At 44.4% G+C, this 25,779-nt stretch overlaps 1 protein-coding gene across 1 annotated transcript; it reads right to left on the bottom strand.

The window, feature by feature from the left end:
- Positions 1-22,525: 22,525 nt before the first annotated feature.
- On the bottom strand, positions 22,526-25,511 carry LOC133371430 (protein shisa-2-like). The gene is made up of 2 exons (XM_061598859.1): positions 25,088-25,511; positions 22,526-24,219 (listed from the first exon to the last, which is right to left on the bottom strand). The coding sequence occupies exons 1-2, from the start codon at positions 25,392-25,394 to the stop codon at positions 23,816-23,818; spliced, it is 711 nt and encodes a 236-aa protein (XP_061454843.1). The 5' UTR covers positions 25,395-25,511; the 3' UTR covers positions 22,526-23,815.
- Positions 25,512-25,779: the final 268 nt, after the last annotated feature.

The following is a 25,779-nucleotide window of genomic DNA, read 5'->3' as shown; positions in this document are numbered from 1 at the left end:
TTCAGTGAGTATTCTCTGAGTAGGACTTTGTTGACTACAACTCAATTTTTTAAAGGTTTTCCCATATTAGAATAGGCACTCTGCACATATCCACAGGGATCCTTCTTACAACGATTAAAAAAAAAAGATTCATCACCTATGGGGGTGGAACCACTCCGTACACATTCAGAGGCTTTGAATTTTAGGTTCATTTTCTTAAATACAGAAGCTGGCTTCATTCAAAGAAGGGCCCTCTGCTCATGTGCAGAGACAAGCTGATCAAGGTGCCCACATTTTAAAACAGAGCTGATTCTATTTTATTTTATTTGCCTCCACAGCCAAAACTGTTTGGAGGAGGGGGACAAATCAGGCCCCTGTGTTAGAATGGAAAACTTTGAATTGATTTGTTCCATGTGAAATAGATCTTTAGTAAAAGCCACTGTTAAGTTGTCTGACATGTAAGGGTTAAGGGATGGAGGCCGACACTGGAACAACAAGTGAGATTCACATATTTTGTATCATCTTGTGGTGCTGTGCGTGACTATGCCAGGCCAAGACAAGACTCCCACGACTCCCACCTATGTGCTTTGTGCAATCTGCCTAGTGATAGAAGAATATATCTACGCTTGTGAGAACTGTAACTTTAGACGTCACTGGACTGGCAAGAGCTGCCCGTGAGTCTCCGTTTGCAAACGTAATAAAGCTTTGGTTTGAAACCTTGAGTCTCACGTTGTTTGAGTATTGGGATCTCATCCAGCGGTACGAACCTCGGAATTGAGTGTAACACCTGGACTGGGACTGCATTCACACCATACATTTATTCTATTATTATTCCACTTTAAACAGTCAGGCATTCCCCCAAAGAATTCTGGGAAGTGTAGTTTGTGAAGGGTGCTGAGACTTGTTAGGGAACACCTATACTCCTCACAGAGCTACAATCTCAGAAGAGGGGCTGACTGTTGAACTATTCTGAGAACTGTAACTCTGTGAAGGGAATAGAGGGTCTCCTAACAACTCTCAGCACCCTTCACAAACTACACTTCTCTGGGGGAAGCCATGGCTGATTAAAGTGGGATAATAGGGGAATAAATGTATGGTGTGAATGTGGCATGGGAGTTAGCCACCCCTGCTTTGAGATGCCACAGGGATCATACCAAGATTCATACCAGGATTCACCGCCAGCATTCACCCAGCCCAAGACTTTTCTCTAGCTGTTCGTGCATGGTCTTCATTTAATATTAATATTATTTTATTGCCTTGTTTATCTTATGTAGTTATTGTTTCCAGTGATTAGCTGTCAGTAGCCTTGGGGTGGAAATATTTTATTTATTTATTTATTATTTGACTTATAGCCCGCCCTTCCTCTCAGCAGGAGCCCAGCAAGAGTTTTAAATAAAAAAAATTACTTTGCTGTAGCTGGTTCTGTACTGGCTTCTAAGGCAGATGGGTTAGTAAACTGATTGAAAAGGCCTGCTACTGCAGTCTTCTTCAGTTCAATGAGCTTCCAAGGAGAATTACACAAAGATAAAAATTTAAAACAATCACAAACAAGAATGAAAGAGCAGAAACAGTAAAACAACAGAACAGATAAAACTTTTTCATAAAACAGGAAAGGTAATATATATATATATATATATTTAAAAAACTAAGGATCAAAAACGGGAAATCAGTTATCGGGATATCCCCAAATCCTTCCTGACCCCACCCCCTGCCCACCAATGAAAACAGCCGTGGTTTGGGGGGGACACCTGTATTTTGCTGTTCATAAACTGGGTGTTGTCCCATTAGAAAGAGACTATCCATGCATATAAATTCATTCCTTTGTAGAGTTGCCAGTTTTACCATAACAAAACACAGCCCAATCTGCTCAGGTGCCTTTAACAGCAGCTTAATCGTCTGCAGAGAATTGCAGGTGGATTTATTCATATAACACAGAAATATGCATGAATTATCCATTTCATGTGGTACCGGAAATTCAAGACAAGTTGAAATCTGAAGTTGACAAACCTCAATGAGTAGGATTTTCCTCTCCTCCTTGTCCCACTTCTATCATTATTCAGCTTAGATCATTTCCGTTATTATTATCATTATTATTATTTAGACTTGTGAGTCTTTTGTTACTTGAAGGTCTCCAAGGTACTTACAATATATTAAAACCATAAGTATAATAAACACATACCATAAAAGCAGAACAATCTCCATAACAGCCAAAGGAACCTTGCCAGCACACTAATAATAGAAACAACATCATCTATCAAATGTCTGGGAAAAACAGAAGCCCTTTTTGGGTGGAGTCGGACTCGGTAGAAATGTACTGACTCCGACTCCGACTCCTTCATAAATGGCAAATGTATATTAACTAGTAATAACAAATTTACTGTAGTAAAATGGTAGCACAAGGCATTTCATCACCACCACGTGAATCCAGAGCTTGGAAAAGGTACTTTTTTAAACTACAACTCCCATCAGCCCCAGTGCCTTGTGCTACCATTTTACTACAGTAAATTTGTTATTACTAGTTAATGTACATTTGCCATTTATGAAGGAGTCGGAGTCGGACAGTAGAAAAATAGAGGAGTCGGAGTCAAAGGTCTGGTGTACCAACTCCACAGCCCTGGCAGCAGCTGTCCAGGGTTTCAGGCAGGGGTCGCTCCTGGGCCTTCTAGAGATGTCAAGGACTGAAACTGGAACCTTCTGCCTGCAAAGCAGTTAGCCATGCTTCCTATCATCCCAAAGGTCTGCTTCCATGCTTTCAAATTGTGCATTTCCAAATCAGGCCTTTTCATTGACTTTCCTCCGCAGGTCACATCACCACCAACAACGCTCCCTTTTCCTGTTAGAATGTTTGTATTTTGAAGAGCAGCATTCTTGCAAGCCAGCAGTTGTTTTTTCCCCTAGAACCTGGGGGTGCTAATGGATAGCTCAGCCTAGTTGTACCATGAGATATTTCCATTGTTAATGTCCCTGAGTTGTTTCTGAACAGAGGGTTAGCACTCTGTGCCATAAGGGACTCTGACAAGTTCTTATAGCAGTGAATTTAATAACGTTTGGTGATTTTTTAAAAAAAATCAGTTGTGTGTGAAACTAGGGGTAAACACTCTGATTCATTCATGGAGGAGCCGTATGATGAAGAATCAGAAATTTTAGAATGTGAGGTGAAAGCTGCTCTTAAAATACTTGGAAGAAACAAATCACCAGGAATAGATGGCATACCAATAGAGTTGCTACAAGCTACTGAGACTGAATCTGTCCAAATTTTGACAGAAATTTGTCAACAAATAAGGAAAACTAAACAATGGCCCACAGACTGGAAGCGTTCAATATACATCCCGATTCCAAAGAAAGGGGATCCCAGGGAATGCAGTAATTATCAAACTATTGCCTTAATATCTACAACAAAGGCTCTTACCATATATGGAGCGAGAAATGCCAGACGTCCAAGCTGGATTTAGAAAGGGAAGAGGCACCAGATATCATATCGCAAACATACGTCGGATAATGGAACGGAGCAAGGAATTTCAGAAGGAAATCACCCTGTGCTTTATAGATTACAGCAAAGCCTTTGATTGTGTAGATCATGAAAAGCTATGGAATGCTTTAAAAAAACTGGGGGTGCCACAGCATCTGATTGTCCTGATGCACAACCTATACTCTGGACAAGAGGCTACTGGTTCCCAATCAGAAAGGGTGTGAGACAGGGGTGTATTTTATCACCCTATTTGTTTAATCTATATGCAGAACATATCATACGGAAAGCAGGACTGGACCAAGATGAAGGTGTGAAAATTGGAGGGAAAAATATCAATAATTTAAGATATGCAATTATGCAGACAATTCCATACTATCAGCAGAAACCAGTAATGCTGAAACCAGAAACGAATGCTGATGAAAGTTAAAGAGAAAAGCACAAAAGTAGCTGAACGTCAAGAAGACTTAAGTAATGACAACAGAAGATTTATGTAACTTTAAAGTTGACAATGAGGACATCGAACTTGTCAAGGATTATCAATACCTCGGCCCCGTCATTAACCAAAATGGAGACAATAGTCAAGAAATAAGAAGAATAGGTCTGGGGAGGGCAGCTATGAGAGAACTAGAAAAGGTCGTCAAATGCAAAGATGTATCACTGAACAATAAAGTGAGGATCATTCAGACCATGGTATTCCTGATCTCTATGTATGGTTGTGAAAATAGACAGTGAAAAAAGCTGATAAGAGAAAAGTCAACTCATTTGAAATGTAGTGTTGGAGGAGAGCTTTGCAGATACCATGGACTGAGAAAAAGACAAATAATTGGGTGTTAGAACAAATTAAACCAGAACTGCCACTAGAAGCTAAAATGATGAAACTGAGGTTATCATGCTTTGGACACATAATGAGAAGACATGATTCCCTAGAAAAGACAATAATGCCGGGGAAAACAGAAGGGAGTAGAAAAAGAGGAAGACCAAACAAGAGATGGATTGGTTCCATAAAGGAAACCACAAACCTGAACTTACAACATCTGAATAGCGTGGCTCATGACTGATGCTGTTGGAGTTGCTGATTCATAGGGTCGCCATAAGTCGTAATCGACTTGAAGGCACATAACAACAACAAAATGTGGGAGTGATAAAATAAGGAGAGAGCACACCAGATTTATGAAACAAGAATTAAAGTTTACTAGATGAGAAAAATGCTGAGTTTACGAGAAGGATATGCAGTGCAAAAGTTACAGAACACCAGCATATTCCCTTCGGAGCAAAAAGACAAACAGAGTTAAACACAATCCCCTATCCCTGGGTAAATTACATCTCCTGCAGAATCTTCTCTAGAGTATAAACCTTTTTTCTTACCATGCTGAGTTCCACCTTTGAACTACATGCCTTCAGATTGTCCACCAGTAGATACAATCTGTTTATCCACCTCCTACCAGTCACAGGCTCCTCCCACCGTGATTCAGCCAGCAGGAGCCCAAATTACAGACAACAGGAAGTAGTACAACCTTTAATTTTCCTACCCTCAGACAAGAGACATGCCATCTCTCAAATACACAGTGGAGTTCTATCACATTCTCATCTGAATCACAAGGCAGGTCAAACGAGCAGGTTAACCCTGTAACCCCCAAATGAAGAGACAATAAAGATATCCAACAGACAAGAAAGTTTTGCATCCCCATATAATAAGCAGTCCACATAAAATCAGTCCATAAAGACTGTCCATTGCAGCAAAGTCTAATTCCTTCACACTCAGAATCTGATGTATCCTTGTAAACTGTGTAATTACTGTCTGAATGTTTGTCTGCCTACCGTATAGTAAAAAAAATAAAAAAATAAATTTAATTTTTGTGTCGCCTATCTGGCCGAAGCCACTCTAGGCGACGTACAAACTAAAATTCAGTAAATTACAATACAATACAGATAAAATACAATAAAATCAGTACGATCATTAATCACAGCAGCATGAAATCAGTTAGGGCGATCAATAGATAATAAAATATCCCAAAAAAGTTAGCCCTCCCCGGAATTCCTGAAGGCCTGTCCAAAAAGCCAAGTTTTTAATGCCCGGCAAAATATATCCAGGGAAGGGGCATGGCGAAGATCGAATGGGAGGGAGTTCCAGAGAGTGGGGGCCGCCACTGAAAATGCCCTCTCTCTAGTCCCTACCAACCTAGCTGTTTTCGTTGGTGGGACTGAGAGAAGGCCCTGTGTGGCTGATCTGGTTGGGCGGCTTAATTTGTGGTACTGGAGGCACTCCTTCAGATAAACTGGGCCGAGACCGTATAGGGATTTAAAGGTTAATACCAACACCTTGAATTGGGCCCGGAAAACAACTCGCAGCCAATGTAGGTGAAATAATACTGGCATGATGTGATCACGGCGGCGGCTGTTTGTAAGCAACCAAGCCGCCGCATTCTGCACCAGTTGTAGTTTCCGGACCGTTTTCAAGGGTAACCCCACGTAGAGCGCATTGCAGTAGTCTAATCGAGAGGTGACCAGGGCGTGTACCACCAGTGGGAGCTGATGAATAGGGAGGTAGGGTTGCAGCCTCCGTATGAGATGTAATTGGTACCAAGCTGCCCGGCTCACTGCCGAAATCTGAGCCTCCATGGACAGCTTGGAATCAAGAACCACCCCGAGGCTGCGGACCTGAACTTTCAGGAGTAAACTCACCCCATTAAACTGTAGGTCAACAGCACCCAACCTCCCCCTGTCACCCACAAGTAGCACCTCGGTCTTATCAGGATTGAGCTTCAGTCTGTTCCTTCCCATCCATCCACTCACGGATTCCAGGCACTTGGACAAGGTCTCCACAGCCATCTCTGGTGAAGATTTAAAGGAGAGATAGAGCTGCGTGTCATCTGCATATTGATGACATCGCAGCCCAAAACTCCTGATGATAGCTCCCAGCGGCTTTACATAGATGTTAAATAGCATGGGAGAGAGGATAGAACCCTGTGGCACTCCGCATGTGAGGGGCCAAGGGTCTGAAACCTCATCTCCCAATGCTACCTGTTGATGCCTGTCAGAGAGAAAGGAACGGAACCACTGCAAAACAGTGCATCCTATTCCCAATCCTTCCAGGCGATCCAACAAGATACCGTGGTCGACGGTATCAAAAGCCGCCGAGAGATCCAGGAGGACAAGAAAGGTGGATTCTCCCCCGTCTAATGCCCTCCTCATATCATCCACCAGAGCGACCAAGGCTGTTTCAGTACTATGTCCAGTCCTGAAACCCGATTGGTATGGATCCAAATAATCCGTTTCATCCAAGTGTGCTGCCAACTGGCCAGCCACCACTCGCTCAATGATCTTCCCCCAAAATGGCAGATTTGAAACGGGGCGAAAGTTGTTCAAGACTTTGGGATCCAAGGAGGCCTTTTTCAAAATAGGTTTTATAATTGCCTCCTTGAGGGCTGGCGGCAAAACACCCTCCTTCAAGGATGCATTTACCACCGCCCTGATCCCTTTGCCTAATTTCTCCCTACATTTCATAAGAAACCATGATGGGCAAGGATCAATCAGACAGGTGGTAGGCTTTACCGTTGAAAGCACCTTGTCCACATCCTCAGAAGGGAGAGGCTGGAACCAATCCCACAGAACCGGACTGCAATTGGTCAACTCTGGATCCCCCACTGCATACACAGCGTACGGAATCAAGTTCTTCAGGTGCTCGACTTTATCAGCAAAGTGCTTTGCCAATTTGTCACAGGAAGCCTTAGAATGTTCCAAGGGTTCCTGAGCAACTGGACCGACCAGGCTTCGGACCACTTGGAACAGCTTCCTGGGACAGCACTCTGCGGATGCAATAGAGGCAGCAAAGAAATCCTTCTTTGTTGCCCTCACTGCCACCTGGTAGGCAGCTATTGCTGCTCTAACCTGTGTCCGAGCATCTTCAGAATGGGATTTTCGCCACCGGCACTCTAGTCGTCTCACCTCCTGCCTCAGACTACGCAACCAGGGTGTATACCATGGAGCCGTCTGAGTCCTATTCAGGGGGAGAGGACGTTTCGGAGCCACCCGGTCTAATGCCCTGGTGATTCCCTCATTCCACTCCATCACCAGGGTTTCGACCGGGCGACCTTCAGCAGGTTCCAATTCCCCCAGCGCAGTCAGGAATCCCTCTGGATCCATCAGGCACCTAGGGCGGACCATTCTAATAGGTCCTTTACCCCTGCGGAGGGAGTGTGGCATCGAGATGTCAAAATTCACCAGTTAGTGATCTGACCATGACACGGGGGTAAAAAAAATAGCCCCCAACTTCAGAACACTTCCTACCGCTCCCAGGACAAATACAAGGTCGAGAGCATGACCGGCTACATGGGTGGGCTCAGTATTATTAAGGTGCAGTTCCCAGGAAGCCATGGTTTCCAGGAAATCCCGAGGGGCTCCACTGAGGGTGGTCTCAGCATGCACGTTGAAATCCCCCAGTACTAAAAGCTCTGGGGTCAACGCTTGTACATCCGAGACCACCTCGAGCACCTCGGACAGGGAATCTGCCGTGCAGCGGGGTGGGCGGTACACGAGCAAGATCCCCAAACTGCCCTTCGGGCCCAACCTCCAGTACATGCAATCAACAACCTTGGTCCTTGGGAGCGGAGGCCTGGTGAAAATCAAAGACTCCCGGTAGATGACTGCCACTCCCCCTCCCCGCTTACCTACCCTCGGTTGCTGTGCATAATAGAAACCCGGTGGACACATGGCCTTAAGGATGAGAGCTGAGGCCTCGTCCAGCCAGGTCTCCGTGATACACACCAGGTCTGCGCACTCATCCAGTATCATATCATGGATGACAGATGACAGATGTTTTTTGTGTCACAGACCTGGCATTACACATCAGCAATCGAAGGTCCGTAGGAATCCTGCTTCCCCCAGTTAACTTCTGGTTTTGGGCAGACCTGGAACACGGGATAGGTATTATGCATCTATCCCGTGTTCCTCTAAATTGACATGGTCTGCCCCTAGCATCAGTCCGGCACCTGCCGCCCAAACTTGGTATAGCTTGGCCCCTCTCCTTCTCTGTTCCATCCCTCCTTGGTATTTGTGGTTTCAACAACAATAATAAAGAGGTTTTTTTAAGAAACGAAAGAGTGAAAATCAGGTTTTTTGCCGTCAGTTACATGCTAGACTGTTGCCTGTGGACTTTGTTCCATAAATCTCCCAAGTTTCCAGTACTCTCTCTTCATAATGCAGCTGGTTGGGGTGGGGAATCTCAGGCCTCGAGCCCAATTACAACCCTCCATGGGTTATTTTTTCTGTCTGCAATGGGACTCTCCCTAGGCTATGTATGTACCCTTCCTAGGCCACACCCCTAATTGGCCATGCTCCACCCCCTCTGAGTGCTTTTGCCTGACTGGAACGTGCCCTTGATGAAGAGATGTACTGTATGCGGTGTGCATGTACTAGGAAACCTCTAAGTTTTGCATGGTTGAAATATACCATACTGTACCAAGAAAGAGTCTAATCTGTTTCTCTGCCACTTTTGCTTCTGGCCCGACCCCTGCTATATAGTCTCCCTGGAAGTTTCTGCTGCTTGGGAAGTGAGAACTTAGATCAATATTTTAAAGTGAATTGATGTTATTTAAAAGGTTGTTTAAAGGAGCAGTAATTGAAAAACTGTTGAAACTGAAATTACACTCAGCCACCATTTATCATGGAATGGCAGAATATTGCATTTAAAATTACTTGAGATATACATCCTTTGGAAGGACTGCTGCCATTTTTTTAAAAAAATTAAAATACCTTTGATTTCCATTTCTCCACATCTTCAACTAGGAAATAGCCAGCTTTCAGTTCAGTTGTTTTTCATTTGTCCCTGATGGGTCAGAAATCAGTATACAAAAGAAATCCCATTGCTATACAAGTGTGAATTGTGTAAGATTTTAATGAAACTGCAGAGTAATAATGAATAGTCAGATGTAGGACTCTCAACCCAATTAAGGATTTTTACTTGATTAATCATCTGGCTTTTAACTACTTGTGTAACAGAGCAATGCTAACCATGTCATAGATATGGTGTCAAGTATGGGGCAGGTAAAGCTGTGGCTGGGCCAAAAGGGAGAGGGGTTCAGGCTCCCCCCTCTGCCAATCTTAACATCCAAGGAATTGGGTAGGGATGAAGACGGTATTTGAGTGCTGACTGGGCCAGGGCATCGGAGGTTTCAGTAGCCACAGGAAGGGGGAGAATCTGACATCAGCTCTCTGTCCAGTATCCGAGCCCTGTCTCTGTCAGTGAAGAGGGGTCTCTTCAATTTTGGGGGGAGGGGGCTCTCCAGGTATAGTACTTGAACTTGTGTCTGATAAGGGTGTGGGCAAAAGGGCTCTTGTCCTGCAGCTCTCAGCAGAAGGTGAGCAGCTGCAGCAGAAGACACAGCAGACAGAAATGGTGTGTGTCCATTCAGGCAGGAGGCGTACAGAGACAGGAGAAGACCTAAATGGTTCCAGTGTGTTAGTGGTGCCTCCGTTTTTGGTACATTCGCCTTCTGGAGGCATGGATGACCACGGAGCTGTTGGTATTTAATTATGCCAGTTGTGGTTTCTTTGTATTTTGGAATGATGTGACCAATTTGTAATGATGTTACATTTGTCTGTAAACCTCTTTGAGGTCACTTGTGACAAAAGTGGTATATAAGTTCAGATATGATGATGATGATGATGATTCTATTTGAACTTACACACCACTTTTGTCCTATGACCCCTGAGACAGTTTCAGGAAACCACAGGATTGCACCCTCATCTGCAATTTTAATTTGTGTATAGTGGCAATTTTGTGATTGGCTTACTACTTTAAATTGGTTTTGTTGCATCTTTCATTATTGTTTTGTTTTCAATTACATTGCAAACAACACTTGGATAAATGTTACACAGAGCAGTAACAATTATTTAAAGAAATAAATAAATAAAGGTAAAAAAACTGCTTCTAATATCAATAACAAAAGCATCCTTGATTATGCGTTATTCAGGCACAGGCCAAAAAAAAAAAAAGTAATGAATCCTAATCAGACAAGATACAAAAGATATTAAAATCATAATTCATAGACAAAGGTGACAGAATGAGATGAGCCAGTAAAACAGAAGCCACATTAGCACGTAATGGAAGCTGATACAGTTAAACGTATTCTCTGGATGAATAAAATTGCTTGCCTGTTTCCACAGTGTCTTATTAACATCTTGCTCCTGAAGCAGAATCAAGAAACATTAAATGCAAGCAGAGGTTTCTTTTCAAAAACAGCCAAGTACACCCATATAGGAAAGTTGACCTTAATGTCATCTAGTAAAAATCTCCGGGGTCCCTTTTATAGATAAAAATAAAAGCTCAGTTTCCTTCAATTATATTGCATTTACTGTTGCCTTTTCCTTTTTAGTGATCACAGAAATGAGAGATCCACACAAATAAGCAAACTTCCATGCTTTGCATAAGGACACACAAAGAGTCCTGCTAGATCAGACCAAAGGCCTGTCTCAGGAGGGAGGCGCCTTTGGAGCTCCAGGGCCATCTTCCCTTCTGGGTCACCATCTGGGAGCCACATCCCAGAGGTGGGCAGGGCTGGAGGCAAAAGCAGGTGGAGCAATGCATGTCAATTTTCTCTTTCTGCAGACAGCTAGTTTCTACACACACTCACACACCCCTCTCTGCCCTCCATCCAGACAAGCAAAGGCATATCACAGTTCAAGGACACATTTCAGTTGGGCAAAAACACTCGAGAAGGCGTGTGTGCCAGGGCTGGAGAGAGTTAGGGTTGGGGAGAGGACAGACGCTCAGACAGAGGGACCTGGAGGGGTATATTCAGCTACCAGGCCTGAAGTGCCCCTCCCCTTCCCTATGTAGTCCAACACCCTGTGTCCCACAGTGTAGGCCAACCAGATACCCCCAGGAAGTCTGCAAAGCAGGGCATGAGGGCAACAGCCCATCTCTACTGTTTGCCCTCCACTGACCTGGAGGTTGCACGTGGCTCCTGTGCCTCATAACTACTGATAGGTTCCCAGAGGAATCCTATAAACCAGACGTCTCCAACCTGGTGCCCTCCAGATGTTTTGGACTACAACTCCCATCAGCCTCAGCCAGTATGGATGGAACACAGGAAGCTGCCTTATACCAAGTCAGGCCAATGGTCCTCAATATTGTCCAAACAGACTGGCAGCGGCTCTCTAAGGTTTGTGACAGGATTCTTTCCCAGCCTTACCTGGAGATGTTGGAGACTGAACCTGGGACCTTCTGCTTGCAAGACAGATGTTCTACCATTGAACTACAGCCCTACACTGAGCTACGGTTGGGAGTTGAAAACATCTGGAGGACACCAGGTTGAGGAAGACTGCACTACATCCATGTGAGCTGTGCCACTACTACACTGGTGGAACAACCACCACTTCCTATATGTTCCCTATGGATTCTATGTAGTATTTATTTATTTATTTGTAAAAGAATCCTCCAATTCATACATTATTATTATTATTATTATTATTATTATTATTATTATTATTATTATTATTATTATCAGCAGCAGCAGCAGCAGCAACTTTCATCCAAGGATAAATGTGGTGCTTCCCCTTTCCATTTCATTCTTACAACAACCCTGTGAGGTAGATTAGGCTGAAAGGCAGTGGACTTGTCCAAGGTCACCCAGTGAACATCATGGCTCAGTAGGGATTTGAACCAAATCTTAGTCCAACACTCTAACCACTATACCACAGTGGCAGTGCACAATGCATAACATGGCAGATACAACAAGATATACAATGGAATATGTATCACCATAAAAAGAGTAAAAATTACTAATATTTATTTATTTATTTATTGTATTTGTATACCGCCCCATAGCTGAAGCTCTCTGGGTGGTTTACAGTAACTAAAAACATTAAAAACAAATATACAAATTTAAAACACATCTTTTTAAAAACAATTTAAAACACAATTTAAAAAAATTAAAACAATTTAAACACACATGTTAAAATGCCTGGGAGAAGAGGAAAGTCTTGACCTGGCGCCGAAAAGATAACAGTGATGGCGCCAGGTGCACCTCGTCAGGAAAATCATTCCATAATTTGGGGGCCACCACTGAGAAGACCCTCCCCGTTGTTGCCACCCTCCGAGCATTGTTTTAAATGGTAAAAAAACATTATTTTAAATTGTTTTGATACATATTTGTTTTTTTATATGCAGATGTTTTTTCTGTTTTTAAGGTATACAGTTGTTCTGTGAATGTTTTTATCATCTAGTACAGTAAATCATTTCAGGATACCTCATGGGATTGGAAGCATTTCCTACATGAAATTAATTAAATAACTACGTGCTCAGCCCCCGAGGAGAAGGGGAAAACACTCTCTCTCCTAGGTCAGTATTATCCACACCAGGGTTAGCCAAGGGGGTTACTGTGTTCTGGCCCAGTGCCACATCCCCCAGAGAAAGCAGCAAGGCTGCTTGCGGCAAGGGCAGCTCTGAAGGAGCAACTTGCTCCAGTAAGGATTGAGAGCAAACTGAGGGCTTTTATGTCTTTGTCTCCTGACCACCTTCTCCAGGCTCCACCCCCCTTTGTAGAGAACTTCAAAACCTTAAAGGGCCAGCCACCTAGCCTGAAGATGGGCACTCTTCCTCTGTTCCACATCCTCACTCCTGTGTGCCCCCTGCAGTGCCAGACTAGTGATGTGTGGTGGCAGTAGGGATGGGTGAGAATTTCGATTCAGTTTGCCTTTCAAGCCAAATGTATCAAATTCGCACTTTCTGAAACAATATGATAACCGAAACACAGCCATCCTTGCAAATTCGCACTTGCTCGAATTTTGCAATGCAGTTCGCCAACCAAACAATGTTTGCAAAAATGCATGTATTTGGAGAAAGTGTGCATCAAAATGAATATAGGAGTGAAAATAACCGGCAAAATGCACTATATTAGGAGAACTTGCTTGAAAAACTGTGTACGTTACTCAAAACTCCCTACAAAAATGTGTGTATTAAGAGAAATTTGCACTAAAATGTTGGAGAATTTTTGCGAGGATTTGGGGGGGAAATCACAAATCGCTGCAGAAATGTGGAGTACTAACTTTAAGACTGGAAAAATGAGAAACTGAAAGAACTACAACTGACCGATCTTTCCATCCCTAGGTGGAAGCATCTGATATTCAGGCTCAGGAGAATGTGCTCGTGAGGGTCTGGGCTCTGGCCCTATAGGCCCTGGTGGTCTGAGAAGTTGCTCTGGGAGTTTCTCTCCAATGACTTCAGGTGCAATGGTCTCCCTTATCTTCAGCAGTCAGCTCTGAGACCTGATCCCGACCCGGCTTTCTGTCTGGTGCCCTTGCAGCTTCCAACTCTGTGTCCAGATCACTGCTGGATAGCAGGGTCACGACAGTGGTGCCCTCCAGATATTGCTGGACTCCAGCAGGGGTCTAGTTGCCCAGGGTCATGGGGGGATCATAGATCCTTTACTTTTTGGGTCCCAATGTATGAGCCAATCAGCATGAAAAAGGAGCGTGTTAGCCAGTAAGAAAACTCCTTCTCTTTTCATGCTGATTGGAGCCAGAGTGAAAGGAGGTGAGTCAGCCACTAAGAAGACTCTTCTCAGTAGCTAACACACAGTCCCCCTTTCATGCTGATTGGCTCCTAGGGACGTGTGTTGTAGCAGCGTGTGGCCTCACAATATGACAGGGAGAGCAAAGGAGTCAAGGGAAAGTGGAAAAGGGAGTGTGGCTTTGAGGAAGTTTGGCATGACTATCATGGAGGGACCCAGCACTTCTGAATTTGCCACTACACTGGTGGACTCCATCTCCCATCATCCCTGACTACTGGGCATGTTGGGTGGGGCTGATGGAAGCTGGAGTCCAACAACATCTGGAGGGCACCACATTGACTCTCCCCAGTCTACACTGACTGGCAGTAGCTCTCCAAGCTTTTAGACAGGAGTCTTTTTCAGCCTTGCCTGGAGATGCTGGAGACTGAACTTGGGACCTTTTGCATGCTCTGCGACCCGATGCTAGTGCAGATCACGAAGTGAAAGCTACACCTACCCAGCCAAGCAGCAGAGGCATCTCTCAGTTCCTGGACTTGGCTCCCTGCTGGCACCGGGCCTTGCTATTGCCCCTCAAACCCTGATCTGCTTGCACCAGCTCCAGCTGTGCATTTTTGGACCATGCCCTTCTTGTGGCATTCAACAGCCAAGGACTGTGGCCTAGGAAGGCAGCATATCAAGAAAGCATGGGCAAGGAAAGCATTATGTACAGAGTGCCATCTTAGGAAGGGTGGAATGAAAATATAATTTATAATAACGCTTGCAAGTTCCATGAAAACCAGTGGGATTTATTTCCAAGTAACTAGGACTGGAGAATTCAGTTTGTAAAAATGGCATTCTAAAGTGAAGACAAAGAGCAGAACTGTCTGCAGCAAAACAGACTGAGAAAGCTTTTCCTGGAACATCAGAGAGAGGAAATGTTCCCCTTTTCCTTGTTTCAGAGCCCAGTGAACTGGATTCTCACAGCACAATCATTTAACAATCCCCCTTGCCTAGCTGCAAACTTATGTTATGATGACAAAAATGATTTGCCTGGCAGGGCCAAGCAGAGGGAGAGGAATTGGTTGTGCTTGTTAATTCGCAAAGAGAGAAAAAGGAATAAGAGGGGAGAAATTGTTGCATTTCTCATGAGAAGCATCACGCTTTATTTTGCAAAACAATGTTTAGCCTTGTATTACACAACCTGGTAGGTACTACATAAAACTGCTTTTCCCTACCTAATAATCAGCTGTGCTATCAGTGCCTGATGGGACTTCACTGGTTCCCTTGCTGAGCCATGGTTAGAAGTCAGTAATTACATGTGGGTTTTTTATCACCAGAAAAGAGAGGCAAACTGTCACGCTGCTTAAGCAGAGATCCTGCCTGCAGCTGTACAGGTTAGTCTCCTGTCACTGGCTGCTGAACCTCACTCTGGCATTTCCTTGGCAGTCTCTTCTTCCAACAGGAGACCAAACTGTAGTCACAGATTTTTGCAGGCAAGCCAAGCAACATTGAGGGAGCTCCCTTTGATCAGTTGCAGCTCAAAGGTTTGAGGCATAATAACAGAGAGCGGCAGCACTTAATTGGGAAAGGCCACTTCTCACTTGGTTCTAAGGGTGTCGCTCCTGAGCACATATCTGACTCCTGGGTGGGTGGCCTTCACACACTGATGAAAAAGAGGAGATGCATCACCAAAATAAATAAATAAATAGGGGGAAAAGGACAGTCTTTGCATATAACCTGCATGGGCTAATTTATAGGTTTAGATGCAGATTTTAAACCAATTACTAACTATATACTACATGGTATTAGTGAGGAAGATGGTAGTCAGTCACTGCATTCTGCAGGTGATGGCTTCCTGCAGATACCATCTTATCAGGAGGTCCGTTCTGCACAACATAGGAAGCAGACCTCTCATGTTGTGGCAAAGACACTTTCGAATTCCCTCCCCTCAGCCTTTCCCAACCAGTGTGCCTCCAGATGTTGTTGGACCACAATTCCCATCTTTCCTGACCATTGACAATGCTGGCTGAGGCTGATGGGAGTTGTGGTCCAACAACATCTGGAGGCACACTGGTTGGGAAAGGCTTTCTTAAATACTAGACAGACACCATCTCTATTATCTTTTCGGCACCTACTAAAGACCTTCCGTTTTCAACAAGTCTTTGAAGAAGAGGCCTTATCCCAGTCTGTGTCTGTGCTGGAATTGCTTTTAAAGGTGTTTTTAAAGTTGTTTCTTAAAGATTTTTTAATATGTTTTGTTTTAATATGTTTTAAAGATGCTTTGTTTTAATATGTTTTTAAAGTTGTTTTGTTTTAAAATGTTGTAAAGTCTTTGGTTTTTAAGATGTTTTAGAGCAGTTTTTTGTGTTTTTGTTTACCACCCTGGGCTCCTTCTGGGAGGAAGGATGAGATATAAATTTAATAAATAAAATAAAATAAACTTGGTCTGCTGTCCAGGTAATCAATCACTGTGAGTGGGCAACTTCAAGGCCCCTACACTCCCTCATATGTATCATTATAGTTAAACTGGAACAAGCTTAAATAGACGACTCCTTCAAATATAGAAGATTGTCCTCTGACAGGCCTTCAAATAAGCATTCCCAGTTATCTGGATGCTTTTCAGCTATTTTTCAAGTCTCCTTAATTGCATGTGCCCATATACACCAGCTAAGGCCCCATCTGCACTTATACATTTAAAGCAGTATTACACTGCTTTAAAGATTCATGGCAAGATTCAATCCTGGGAACTGTAGTTAAGGATGCAGAGAGTTGTTTTGTTGTTATATGCCTTCATGTCGATTACGACTTATGGCAACCTTATGAATCTTTTTTGGATATATTCACAGGGTTTTCATCGTAAGAGGTATTCAGAGATGGTTTACCATTGCCTTCCTCTAAGCCTTCTGCACCCAGTATTCCCACACAGTCTCCCATCCAAGTACTAACCACGCCTGACCCTGCTTAGCTTCTGAGATCAGACGAGATAGGGAGTGTTCAGGGTGGTATGGCTGTAGTGAGAGTTGTTAGAAGACCCATATTCACAGAGCCACAGAGTTCCCTGGGAAGAGGGACTGATTATTAAACCACTCTGGGAATTGTAGCTCTTTCCAGGCACTGACCAGACTCAGACAAGCTTAGATTCAGCATGTTTATGGCCCCATGCATTTTCAGACCATACCCTGGGACTACAGAACACAGAAAATTAACACTATAGTCTTCTCCCACTGTTGTTCCGCAGTGAGTGATATTCACAGGCATAATGCCCCTCATCTTCAGGGCAGTATACAGCCATGACTAGTAGCCATCAATAGTCTTATCCTCCATGAAATTATCTGATTCAAAACTATTTAAATTAGAATTTGCCTAATCTTCTTTGAAAGCCATCCAAGTTGGTAGCCATCATTGCACCTTGTGGAAATGAGTTCCATAGTTTAACTGTACTGTGTGAAGAGAATTACTTCCTTTTGTCGGTCCTTAATCTCTCTCCCGCCCCCTTTCAACTTGATTGTATGACTCTAGGTTCTGATATTATAAAAGAGGAAGAAAAATTTCTCTTTATCCTCTTTCTCCACACTATGCATAATTTTATACACCTCTTGTCATGTATCCCCAGCTTACCTTTTTTTCTAAACTAAATGCTTCCCATGTTGTAACCTTTCTTCACGAGGAAGTTGCTCCAGCCCCTTAATGATTTTAGTTTCCCTTTTCTGCACCTTTGCCCAATGTCCTCCCCCCCCCCCCAAAAAAAAAAAATCTGGAGGCATCATTATGTGAGATAACGCATACTTTCCATAAGGTGCTTGTGCCATTCATATATTACATCAGGGGATGGGGAACCTCTGATCATAGGTAGCTATTCCATCCAGCAGGGGGAACTGCAGGGAGACTGCCATGGAGATCTGGCAGCTGAGCTCTAGTGCAGCCTTTCCCAACCAGTGTGCCTCCAGATGTTGTTGGACCACAACTCCCATCAGCCTCAGCCAGCATTGCCAATGGTCAGGAAGATGGGAATTGTGGTCCAACAACAGCTGGAGGCACACTGGTTCGGAAAGGCTGCTCTAGAGTAAAGGTCAGGTCAGAGGAGCCTGAGCAAGCAGACAGATCTTGTAAGCATGCTCTTAATAAAGCTTTAGTTATAGCAAGCAGGTCTCTGGCTTCTCTCAGCGAAGAAAGCACTATTAAAACATTCCAGATGCTGCTGGACTACAAGTCCCATAATTGCAGCCCATTGGCCATGCTGGCTGGAGCTGATGGGAGCTGGAGTCCAGCAACAGAGCCACAGGTTCCCCCATCCCTATAAAATGCTATTTTAGGCTGCATGAAGTATTGTTCTGCATGATTTTCATGAAGCACTAGTTCTATTCGGCATTGGTTAGGCCTCATCTTGAGTACTGCATCCAGTTCTGGACACTGCATGTTAAGAAGGATGCAGACAACCTGGAACAGGTTCAGAGGAGGGCAACAAGGATCATCAGGGGACTGGAAACACAGCGCCATGAGGAAAGACTGAAAAAAATGCACATATTTGGCCTTGAGAAGAGAAGACTTAGGGGAGATATGATAGCACTCTTCAAGTACTTGAAAGGGCCAGGCTCTCTTCTCGATCATCCCAGAGTGCAGGACATGGAATAATGGGCTCAATTTACAAGAAGCCAGATTTTGGCTAAATATCAGAAAAAAAATCCGGTTAGAGCAGTATGACAATGGAACCAATTGCCTAGGGAGGTGGTGGGCTCTCCAACACTGGAGACCTTCAAGAGGCAGCCACCTGCCAGCTATTCTTTAAGCTGGATTCATGCATTGAGCAGGAGGTTGGACTCAATGGCTTTATAGGCCCCTTCCAACACCCTTCTATGATTCTATAATACAAGCATACACTTACAATCCTCAGCTAAACAATCTGTTAATTGCACCCTGATGACTGTTTTGTATAGCAGCCTAACCAGAAGTAACAATCCAAGGGTTACATAAAGGGGGGAAATATATGTATTTACTAAGGGCAAAAACATTATTCTAGAGAGTTCAAATAAAGCTTTGTTGGAAGAGGCAACAACCCTGCTGCTATAGCACCTATTGGCACAGTTGCTGGCCTTTGTAATCCATCTCACCCTGCTCTAGGTTTAACGAACTTTTGTTCACATCAAGTCAACATTTCTCTCGGATGCCTGGATTTTCCAAGCTCCAGCAACAGAAAAAGGGGCACAGAGTAGCTGAAAACACAAAGAATGGGTGTTTTCCTCCCCCTTGCCTGTTTTGTTAGCTTTGCAGTAATCTATCTTAAAAGTTTTCTGTAGGAGAGAGGCAACACACATGCAGTGGAAGAAGCTCAACAGCAGGGGAACTTTTGATGCTATTAGCAAAGGGAAAAGAATACTTTTCTTAAAAAAAAGGAGCCAATGCAGTTTCTAAGACCTCATCTGCATCATCATCAGTTATTATTACTATTATTATTATTATTATTATTATTATTATTAGCACTATGATCCCATTTTAACAGTGATGAACTGCATACACACCATACATTTAAAGAACATGACTTCCCTCCCCCAAATCCTGGGAATTGTAGTTTAAGAGTCCTGGGAATTGTAGTTCTGTGAAGTGCTTCCAGTTCTTCATGCAGTATAGGGCACCCTCCTATACACAGAAGCCTCAGTCACCAGAATCTTATTTAGCCACCATTCTGGCTTCTTTGGTGATCAGAAAAAACCCCCCACCCCACCCCATTTCCAAGCATCTCTATGCAATCATAAGGACTAGAAGCATTTTTAAAATTACACTGTGATTCAGTTTAGATTTAAGGCGGGCTTCTTTTTCTGTGCTCCTGAAGACTTGCAGAATATGGACAGAGAAACCAGCTGATGTCGACAGAAGATGTAGGTTGTCATGTTGATCATTGGGGTGTTTTGTTATGTTACAGTTTATTTCTATGCCGCCTTTTGGCCAAAAAGGCCCTCAGGGCGGCTAACAAAAAATAAACACAAATAAAAAACACACATCAGAAAAGAACAATACAGTTTACAAACATTTAAATAAAAATATTAATATTGTTAAAAGAGCAACAGCAACATCTTTCAATGACAATACAATAACAAATATCATCTTGTCTCAGACGCAATGCTTCTTAATGGAGTTAGTTTGTATGTTCAGCTCCAAGTCATCCAGAGATGTACATGTATGTGTGAAACTGCCCCGTGTGCCTTTGCTGGATCTCCTTGCAGGCGTGTCGCTCCTCTCCTCGAGTGGCAGTGCTTGCCCAAAGCAGCAATAACAGAGAAAGCAAGAGAAGCACCAGGCGTCTCCACCCGAGCTCAGCAGCACGGAGGCACCACCAGCACCCAGCTGTATTCGGAGGTGGAGGGTGGAGCCTATCACTCCCAGCCATAGCGGCGGCGTAGAAGCAACAGGTGGTTGGGGGAGAATCACAATGGAGCAATAACTGTTATTAAAACTATTTAAAATGTTTTAAATGACAATTTTAAACACATAAGAACAGCCTGCTGGATCAGGCCAATGACCCACCTAGTCTAGCATCCTGTTCTCCCAGAGACCAACCACTTGCCTATGGGAAGCCCGTGCCTGCTGGCAGAGAGAGCCAAAACCATGTTGTAGCTACACATATGGGAAATGGAGGCGTTGTGGACAAGGTCAGGAGTCTGGCTACAACATTGTGCTGATTAAACATTTAACCAACTAAAACAATGAGACTAAAAGAGTTCCACTAATCTGATAGATTTTTATTATAGCCAAACCCAGCAGAAAGGAGGCATTAGAGCTATTTCCTCTTCTCTCACACACTACTGAATGCTTCTAAGATGGTCACATGATGCAGGAGGCAGCATCTAGAATAGGTATGGGACCATTTGGACCTCTAGATGTTGCTGAACTACAACTCCCATCATCCCTACCAAACACAGCCAATGGCCAGGGATTATGGGAGTTGTGGTTCAGCAACATCTGGAGGGCCAAAGGTTCCCCACACCTGATCTACAAAAACAGAAGCCAGCTCCTTTCTTCAAAGCTGTTGCTTCTTGCTAGGCTGATGCTCCACCAAGATGCTTCACACAAAGATTTTTTAAAAAATCAGATTGCTACCGTCTTCTTACTGAAGTAGGGTTTTTTTAAGCTGCACGAGTGAAGAATACAAAGATGCTTATGGTGTATTTCAGTGGATTTCCAAGGAAGTGAATGCAGAAGATATTTGAGGGGACCTTACACATGGTTTATGCAAGTCACATCGTCCACTCACACAAGCAACACAGCATCACAGGAGATGTCTAATTGTGAAACTTGGAAGCAAAAAAGCTACAAAGTTAGAACTACTCATTCAGCCATTATAACTTACTTGCATAGCCCAGATAGTTTCTTGCAAAGATGGGAGCAGGTTAGTCTTTTCCCCACCAATCCAAGTTCCAAGTCCACAACACAGGTCTTTGACCCTGGCCAGGGCCAACCCTACCATAAGGCAGGATGAGGCAGTCACCTCAGACAACAGATGCTGGAGACAAGGCAGCAGCTCTCCCTACCACCACCACATTCCCCCTCAGAATTCTCAGTTAGCCTGCCCCATGCTTTCCAAGATAGCCTGCTATCCACAATACAGTGTGCAACCCTGCCCCATTGTGCCAGAGTAAGATTCTTCTGCTAGCAGGCCAGTTAGGAACATAGGAAGTTGTCTTATACTGAGTTAAACCATTGGTCCATCTAGCTAAATATTGTCTACCCTGGTTGGCAGTGGCTCTCCAGAGTTTCAGGTAGGAATCTCCCCGAGCCTTATCTGGAGATGTTGGGGATTGAACTTGAGACCTTCTGCACGCAAGGCAAATGCTCTACCGCTGAGCTATGGCCCATCCCCATTCGGATGGATTCTAATTGCGGAAGGGGAGGACACAGTCTTGTCCTTCGCCTCAGGCACCAAAACATCTTGTGCCGGCCCTGATTGTAGCTAAGAAAGCAGAAGGCCGGGGAAGAATTTAATATACAACAGGTATGGGGAGCCTTTAGTCTTCCAGGCGTTGCTGAACTATTATTATTTAATTTCTATCCCAACCCAGGACAGCAAACAAAGCAACCTAACAACTACAGCTCTCATCATCCCTGGGCATTGGCCATGCTTGCAGGGGCTGATGGTAGTTGTAGTTCGGCAACATCTGTTTCCCCACACCTGATGTGCCTGGCAGCTGGATCAGGCCAATGACTTTCCTAGGTAGTCCTGTTCTTCTAAGGACAAACCAGACACATCTGGCAAGCCCACAAGCAGAACCTGAGTGCAATAGCACTCTCCCATCTTGTGACACCCAGCAACTGGTAATCAGAGGCATACTGTTTCCAACAGTGGAGGGGAAACGTAGCTATCATGGCTAGTAGCCGCTGACCTCTTCCTTTGCCAGCCTGGAAACTCAACACTTCCTCAAGTAAAATCATCTGCCAGCCATTCATGGACTGAAGTGCCATTCCAGCTCACCTGTACCTAGAATGTACAACTGTGGCTATAGATCAAGGCATGATTGCTATTGGAAGCAGCTAAAGCTTTGGCTGGCAGTGCCAGCTCCAAGGAAATCACACCACGTATTAAGCCAGGAGGCCATGATCAAAATACTACACACACTTTTATTGATGATTTGGTACACAAGTTTACAAGCATTAATTTGACAAGTGCATGCTAAAAAAGGGCTTCTTACATTCCAGAAGCAATTAATTCAGGAGGCACACATTCCTGCTTGCCAGGTTTTGCCTCTTCTGGGTCAAATACACTGAAAAAGTTATACAACTCGTAAGTTTTTTTTTTAAAAAAAGCCTTGGCATCCCATTGTCCCCATAGTAGCTATGCAAACATGCCCCTGGCTTGTATAAATTACATAAGCCAGCTTTCCCCAACTTGGTGCCCTCTAGTTGTTTTGGACTACAACTCCCATCCAGAAGATAAAGAACTAGAGGGCACCTAGTTGGGGAAAGCTGATGTAGAAAAGTCTCAAGAAGGAATAGTCACACAAATAAACATTCTTCAGTAACCCCACCCCAGGCGTAAAGATTTCAAGGCATACCCCAACACAATAGCAGCTCAATAAAACTTTGTCAAGTCTTCCCTGGCAAATGTTTGCAGAGTTTGCTTCAGAAACATCCTATACACTTTGCCTGTTCAGGGGTCTTCTAGACCCAAGACCCAACTCGGTCTAGAGGAGAGATTTTATGGCTATGCATGCAATGACTCTGGCCATATCTTAATGAATGTTTTCCACTCTCCCTACCAAAGCTTCAGACAACCACACAGTCATCCCACATGTACAGATACAGCTTTACTTTAGAGACATAGCCATCTAGCTCAGAGTTTTGCAAAAACCGTTCATGTGTCGTTTTAAAAGACGTCTGCATTGACTGCATATTTGTCCTTAAAAAGACAACACATCTAATGGTTTATCATGCAATCCCTGGTAAGCAATAAATGGTATAAAATGACAAATGCAGCCAACTTGTCTCCAGAGACCCTTTTCTTTTCAACTCAGTTCCACCATTAAGGCAGACAATATAACCGTTCAGAGGGTGGAGTGGTGCTTTTGTCTCCAAGAAAGCTACGTTGATTGGGGGGTTGGGAGGGGTCCAACATATGCAGACACATCTACACTAATCCTTATAACACCCACACAGGAGTCCTCATAACATGCCAGTTTCTTGTTTGCAAAAAAAGAAAAAGGGGGGAAGCATTGGATGAGGGAGCAGCACATTTTTTAAAAAGTTAGTCTAGTTAATATAATTAAAAATCACTGTCTACAGTTCGGGTTCCCTCCCCCCAATCCTAAAAGCAAGCTATGATTTATACAGAATGGGGCACTGCTTTGGCAAACGTAGCCTCGTCATTAGGGGTAGATCTCCAACTCTGTTACTAGCTCGATTGAGGAACCGTGTCCGGGGGGTCCTCCAAGGGACACGCAGAAACTGGTACGACCGGGAGAGCCGAGGGAGCTGCGAAGATCACCCTGTCCCCAAGGACTCCAGAACTCCCACGGAAGAACTGCACGAGAGGAACGTCCTCCGACACAGGGGGCAAGATCCAGGGGCCTCCAGGGTCCACAGCAGAGATCCACGGCAAAGCTCTGCCCATATTACTGTAGGGGGGAGGAGGGTCAGTGCAGGAGGAAGAGTCGAGGTCTTCCAGCTCAGTGTGCTGAGGCTCCTCTTTGCAGGATTTCAGGCAGCGCCAGAAGCGGTAGTAGAACCACTGGACGGCAGCACAGAAGACCACAAAGAGGATCACTCCAAAGCAAGACCAGACAAAGTCATGCAGGACTGGAAAGAGAAGGAAAACTCAGTTACAAAATGGGGCTCAGTGGTACAGCACTTGCTTTGCATGCAAAAGGTGCCAGGTGTCCCCCCCTTTTATAGTTTAATGAATATAGAATATACATTACATGTGCCACACAAACTCTAAATAATAATTTAAGTACTAGTAAGAATATCATACAATGCAACATCTTATATAAGCCTTTCAGTATCCCTGTATCTTATCAGAAATCCTATATCACACATTTCATCATATCTTCAAAATATACACGCCAAATATCAGTCTATTTTCTTATATACAAGTTATCTCTAAAACCTCAGTACAATATTTAAATGTCTGCTTGTAGAAAGGTATAAATACGCACACACTCTTTTCCTTTGTAGCAACAAACAATCTGACCTTCAATCTTTCATAACTAATTTTTTATTTCTATTTTATCTCTATTAATATACAGGAGACAGTTGGATATATTTGGAGGAATGTCACAGGACAGGCCATAGCTCAGCGGCAGAGCATTCACTTTGCATGCAGGAGGCCCCGGTTCAATTCCTGGCATCGCCAGGTAGGGCACGAGATGACCTCTGTATGACACCGTGGAGAGCTGCTGCCAGCCAGTGTAGACAATACTGAGCTAGATGGGGACAACGGTCTGTCTGGTTCAATATAAGGCAGCTGTCTATATTGACCACCGTCTACAGTAAAAGGAGGAAAACTGATTTTAGGAAGGGCAAGTACAAAACAAGCCTGCAAAGGAGAAAGAGACAGAAGAGGATTTAGTGGCGGAGTCGGAATAAGAGCCAGAACAGCCCTCTCCTTGTAGCCAAGCCTCTCCCCCGCCCCACCCCGCTCCAAAGGCGAGCGACGCCCTCGTACATTGCACAGTAATCGGAGAAGGAAGCGGCGCTTTAGGTGGGCTGCTGCTACGGCACAGTCGCTGGTCCAGGCGGGCCTTCTCAGACGAGCAGCAGACGGGCCTATTGCAGGTCCCGCAGCAGTACGTGGCGTCCGCGTGGTCATCCCTCTCCGGGCACTGGAAAGTTTCCAGCGGCGCAGGCCCCCCATATTGCCAGACCCAGCACCAGTCACCCTTGGGGCTCGTCGAAACACTCCCTTGGGCCAAGAACAGCAATAGCAGCAGCAGGGCGCTCAGGAAAGCCCTCGTCATAGAACAAACGTGCATGAACGCGGGAAGACTCGCGGTCTTTCCTTAACGCAGTTTCCCAGCCAACCCTCGCCACCTAACGAATCAAGCTACCCTAAAAGGCGCCCGGACACGCTCTGGAGAAAACCACCACCGGCCCCTGAAGCCTTTATAGGCCTTCCAACAAACTCTCCTTGACGAGGTCGCGAAACGCAACTTGTCTCAGCTGGGATGGCCCCGATCCCTCCTCCTGCCCAGCCGTCAGACAAGGATCCATCCCGCCGTCGATCGTCTCTCCGCCTGCCAGGCTCGTGTTCCAAATGGACAATCGGCAAAGCTCGTGGGCGGCCCCGATTCGTGGGCTGCTCCTGGCCCAAACTCCACCAAAGTTTACTCGGAAATGTGTTTAATGGCCCTTACTTCG

Source organism: Rhineura floridana, chromosome 16, assembly GCF_030035675.1.
Source record: "Rhineura floridana isolate rRhiFlo1 chromosome 16, rRhiFlo1.hap2, whole genome shotgun sequence".
Taxonomy (NCBI): domain Eukaryota; kingdom Metazoa; phylum Chordata; class Lepidosauria; order Squamata; family Rhineuridae; genus Rhineura; species Rhineura floridana.
The sequence above is the reverse complement of the archived record's forward strand: the minus strand, read 5'-3'. Positions and strand labels throughout refer to the sequence as shown.

Bases quoted from the DNA above. Each gene is read 5' to 3' on its own strand.
- LOC133371430 (XM_061598859.1), bottom strand. From the start codon at position 25,394: ATGCACGTTTGTTCTATGACGAGGGCTTTCCTGAGCGCCCTGCTGCTG. The intron at 24,220-25,087 runs GTACGAGGGCGT...TTCTCTTTCCAG, and splicing joins TTCTCCGATTACTGTGCAAT to TCCTGCATGACTTTGTCTGG.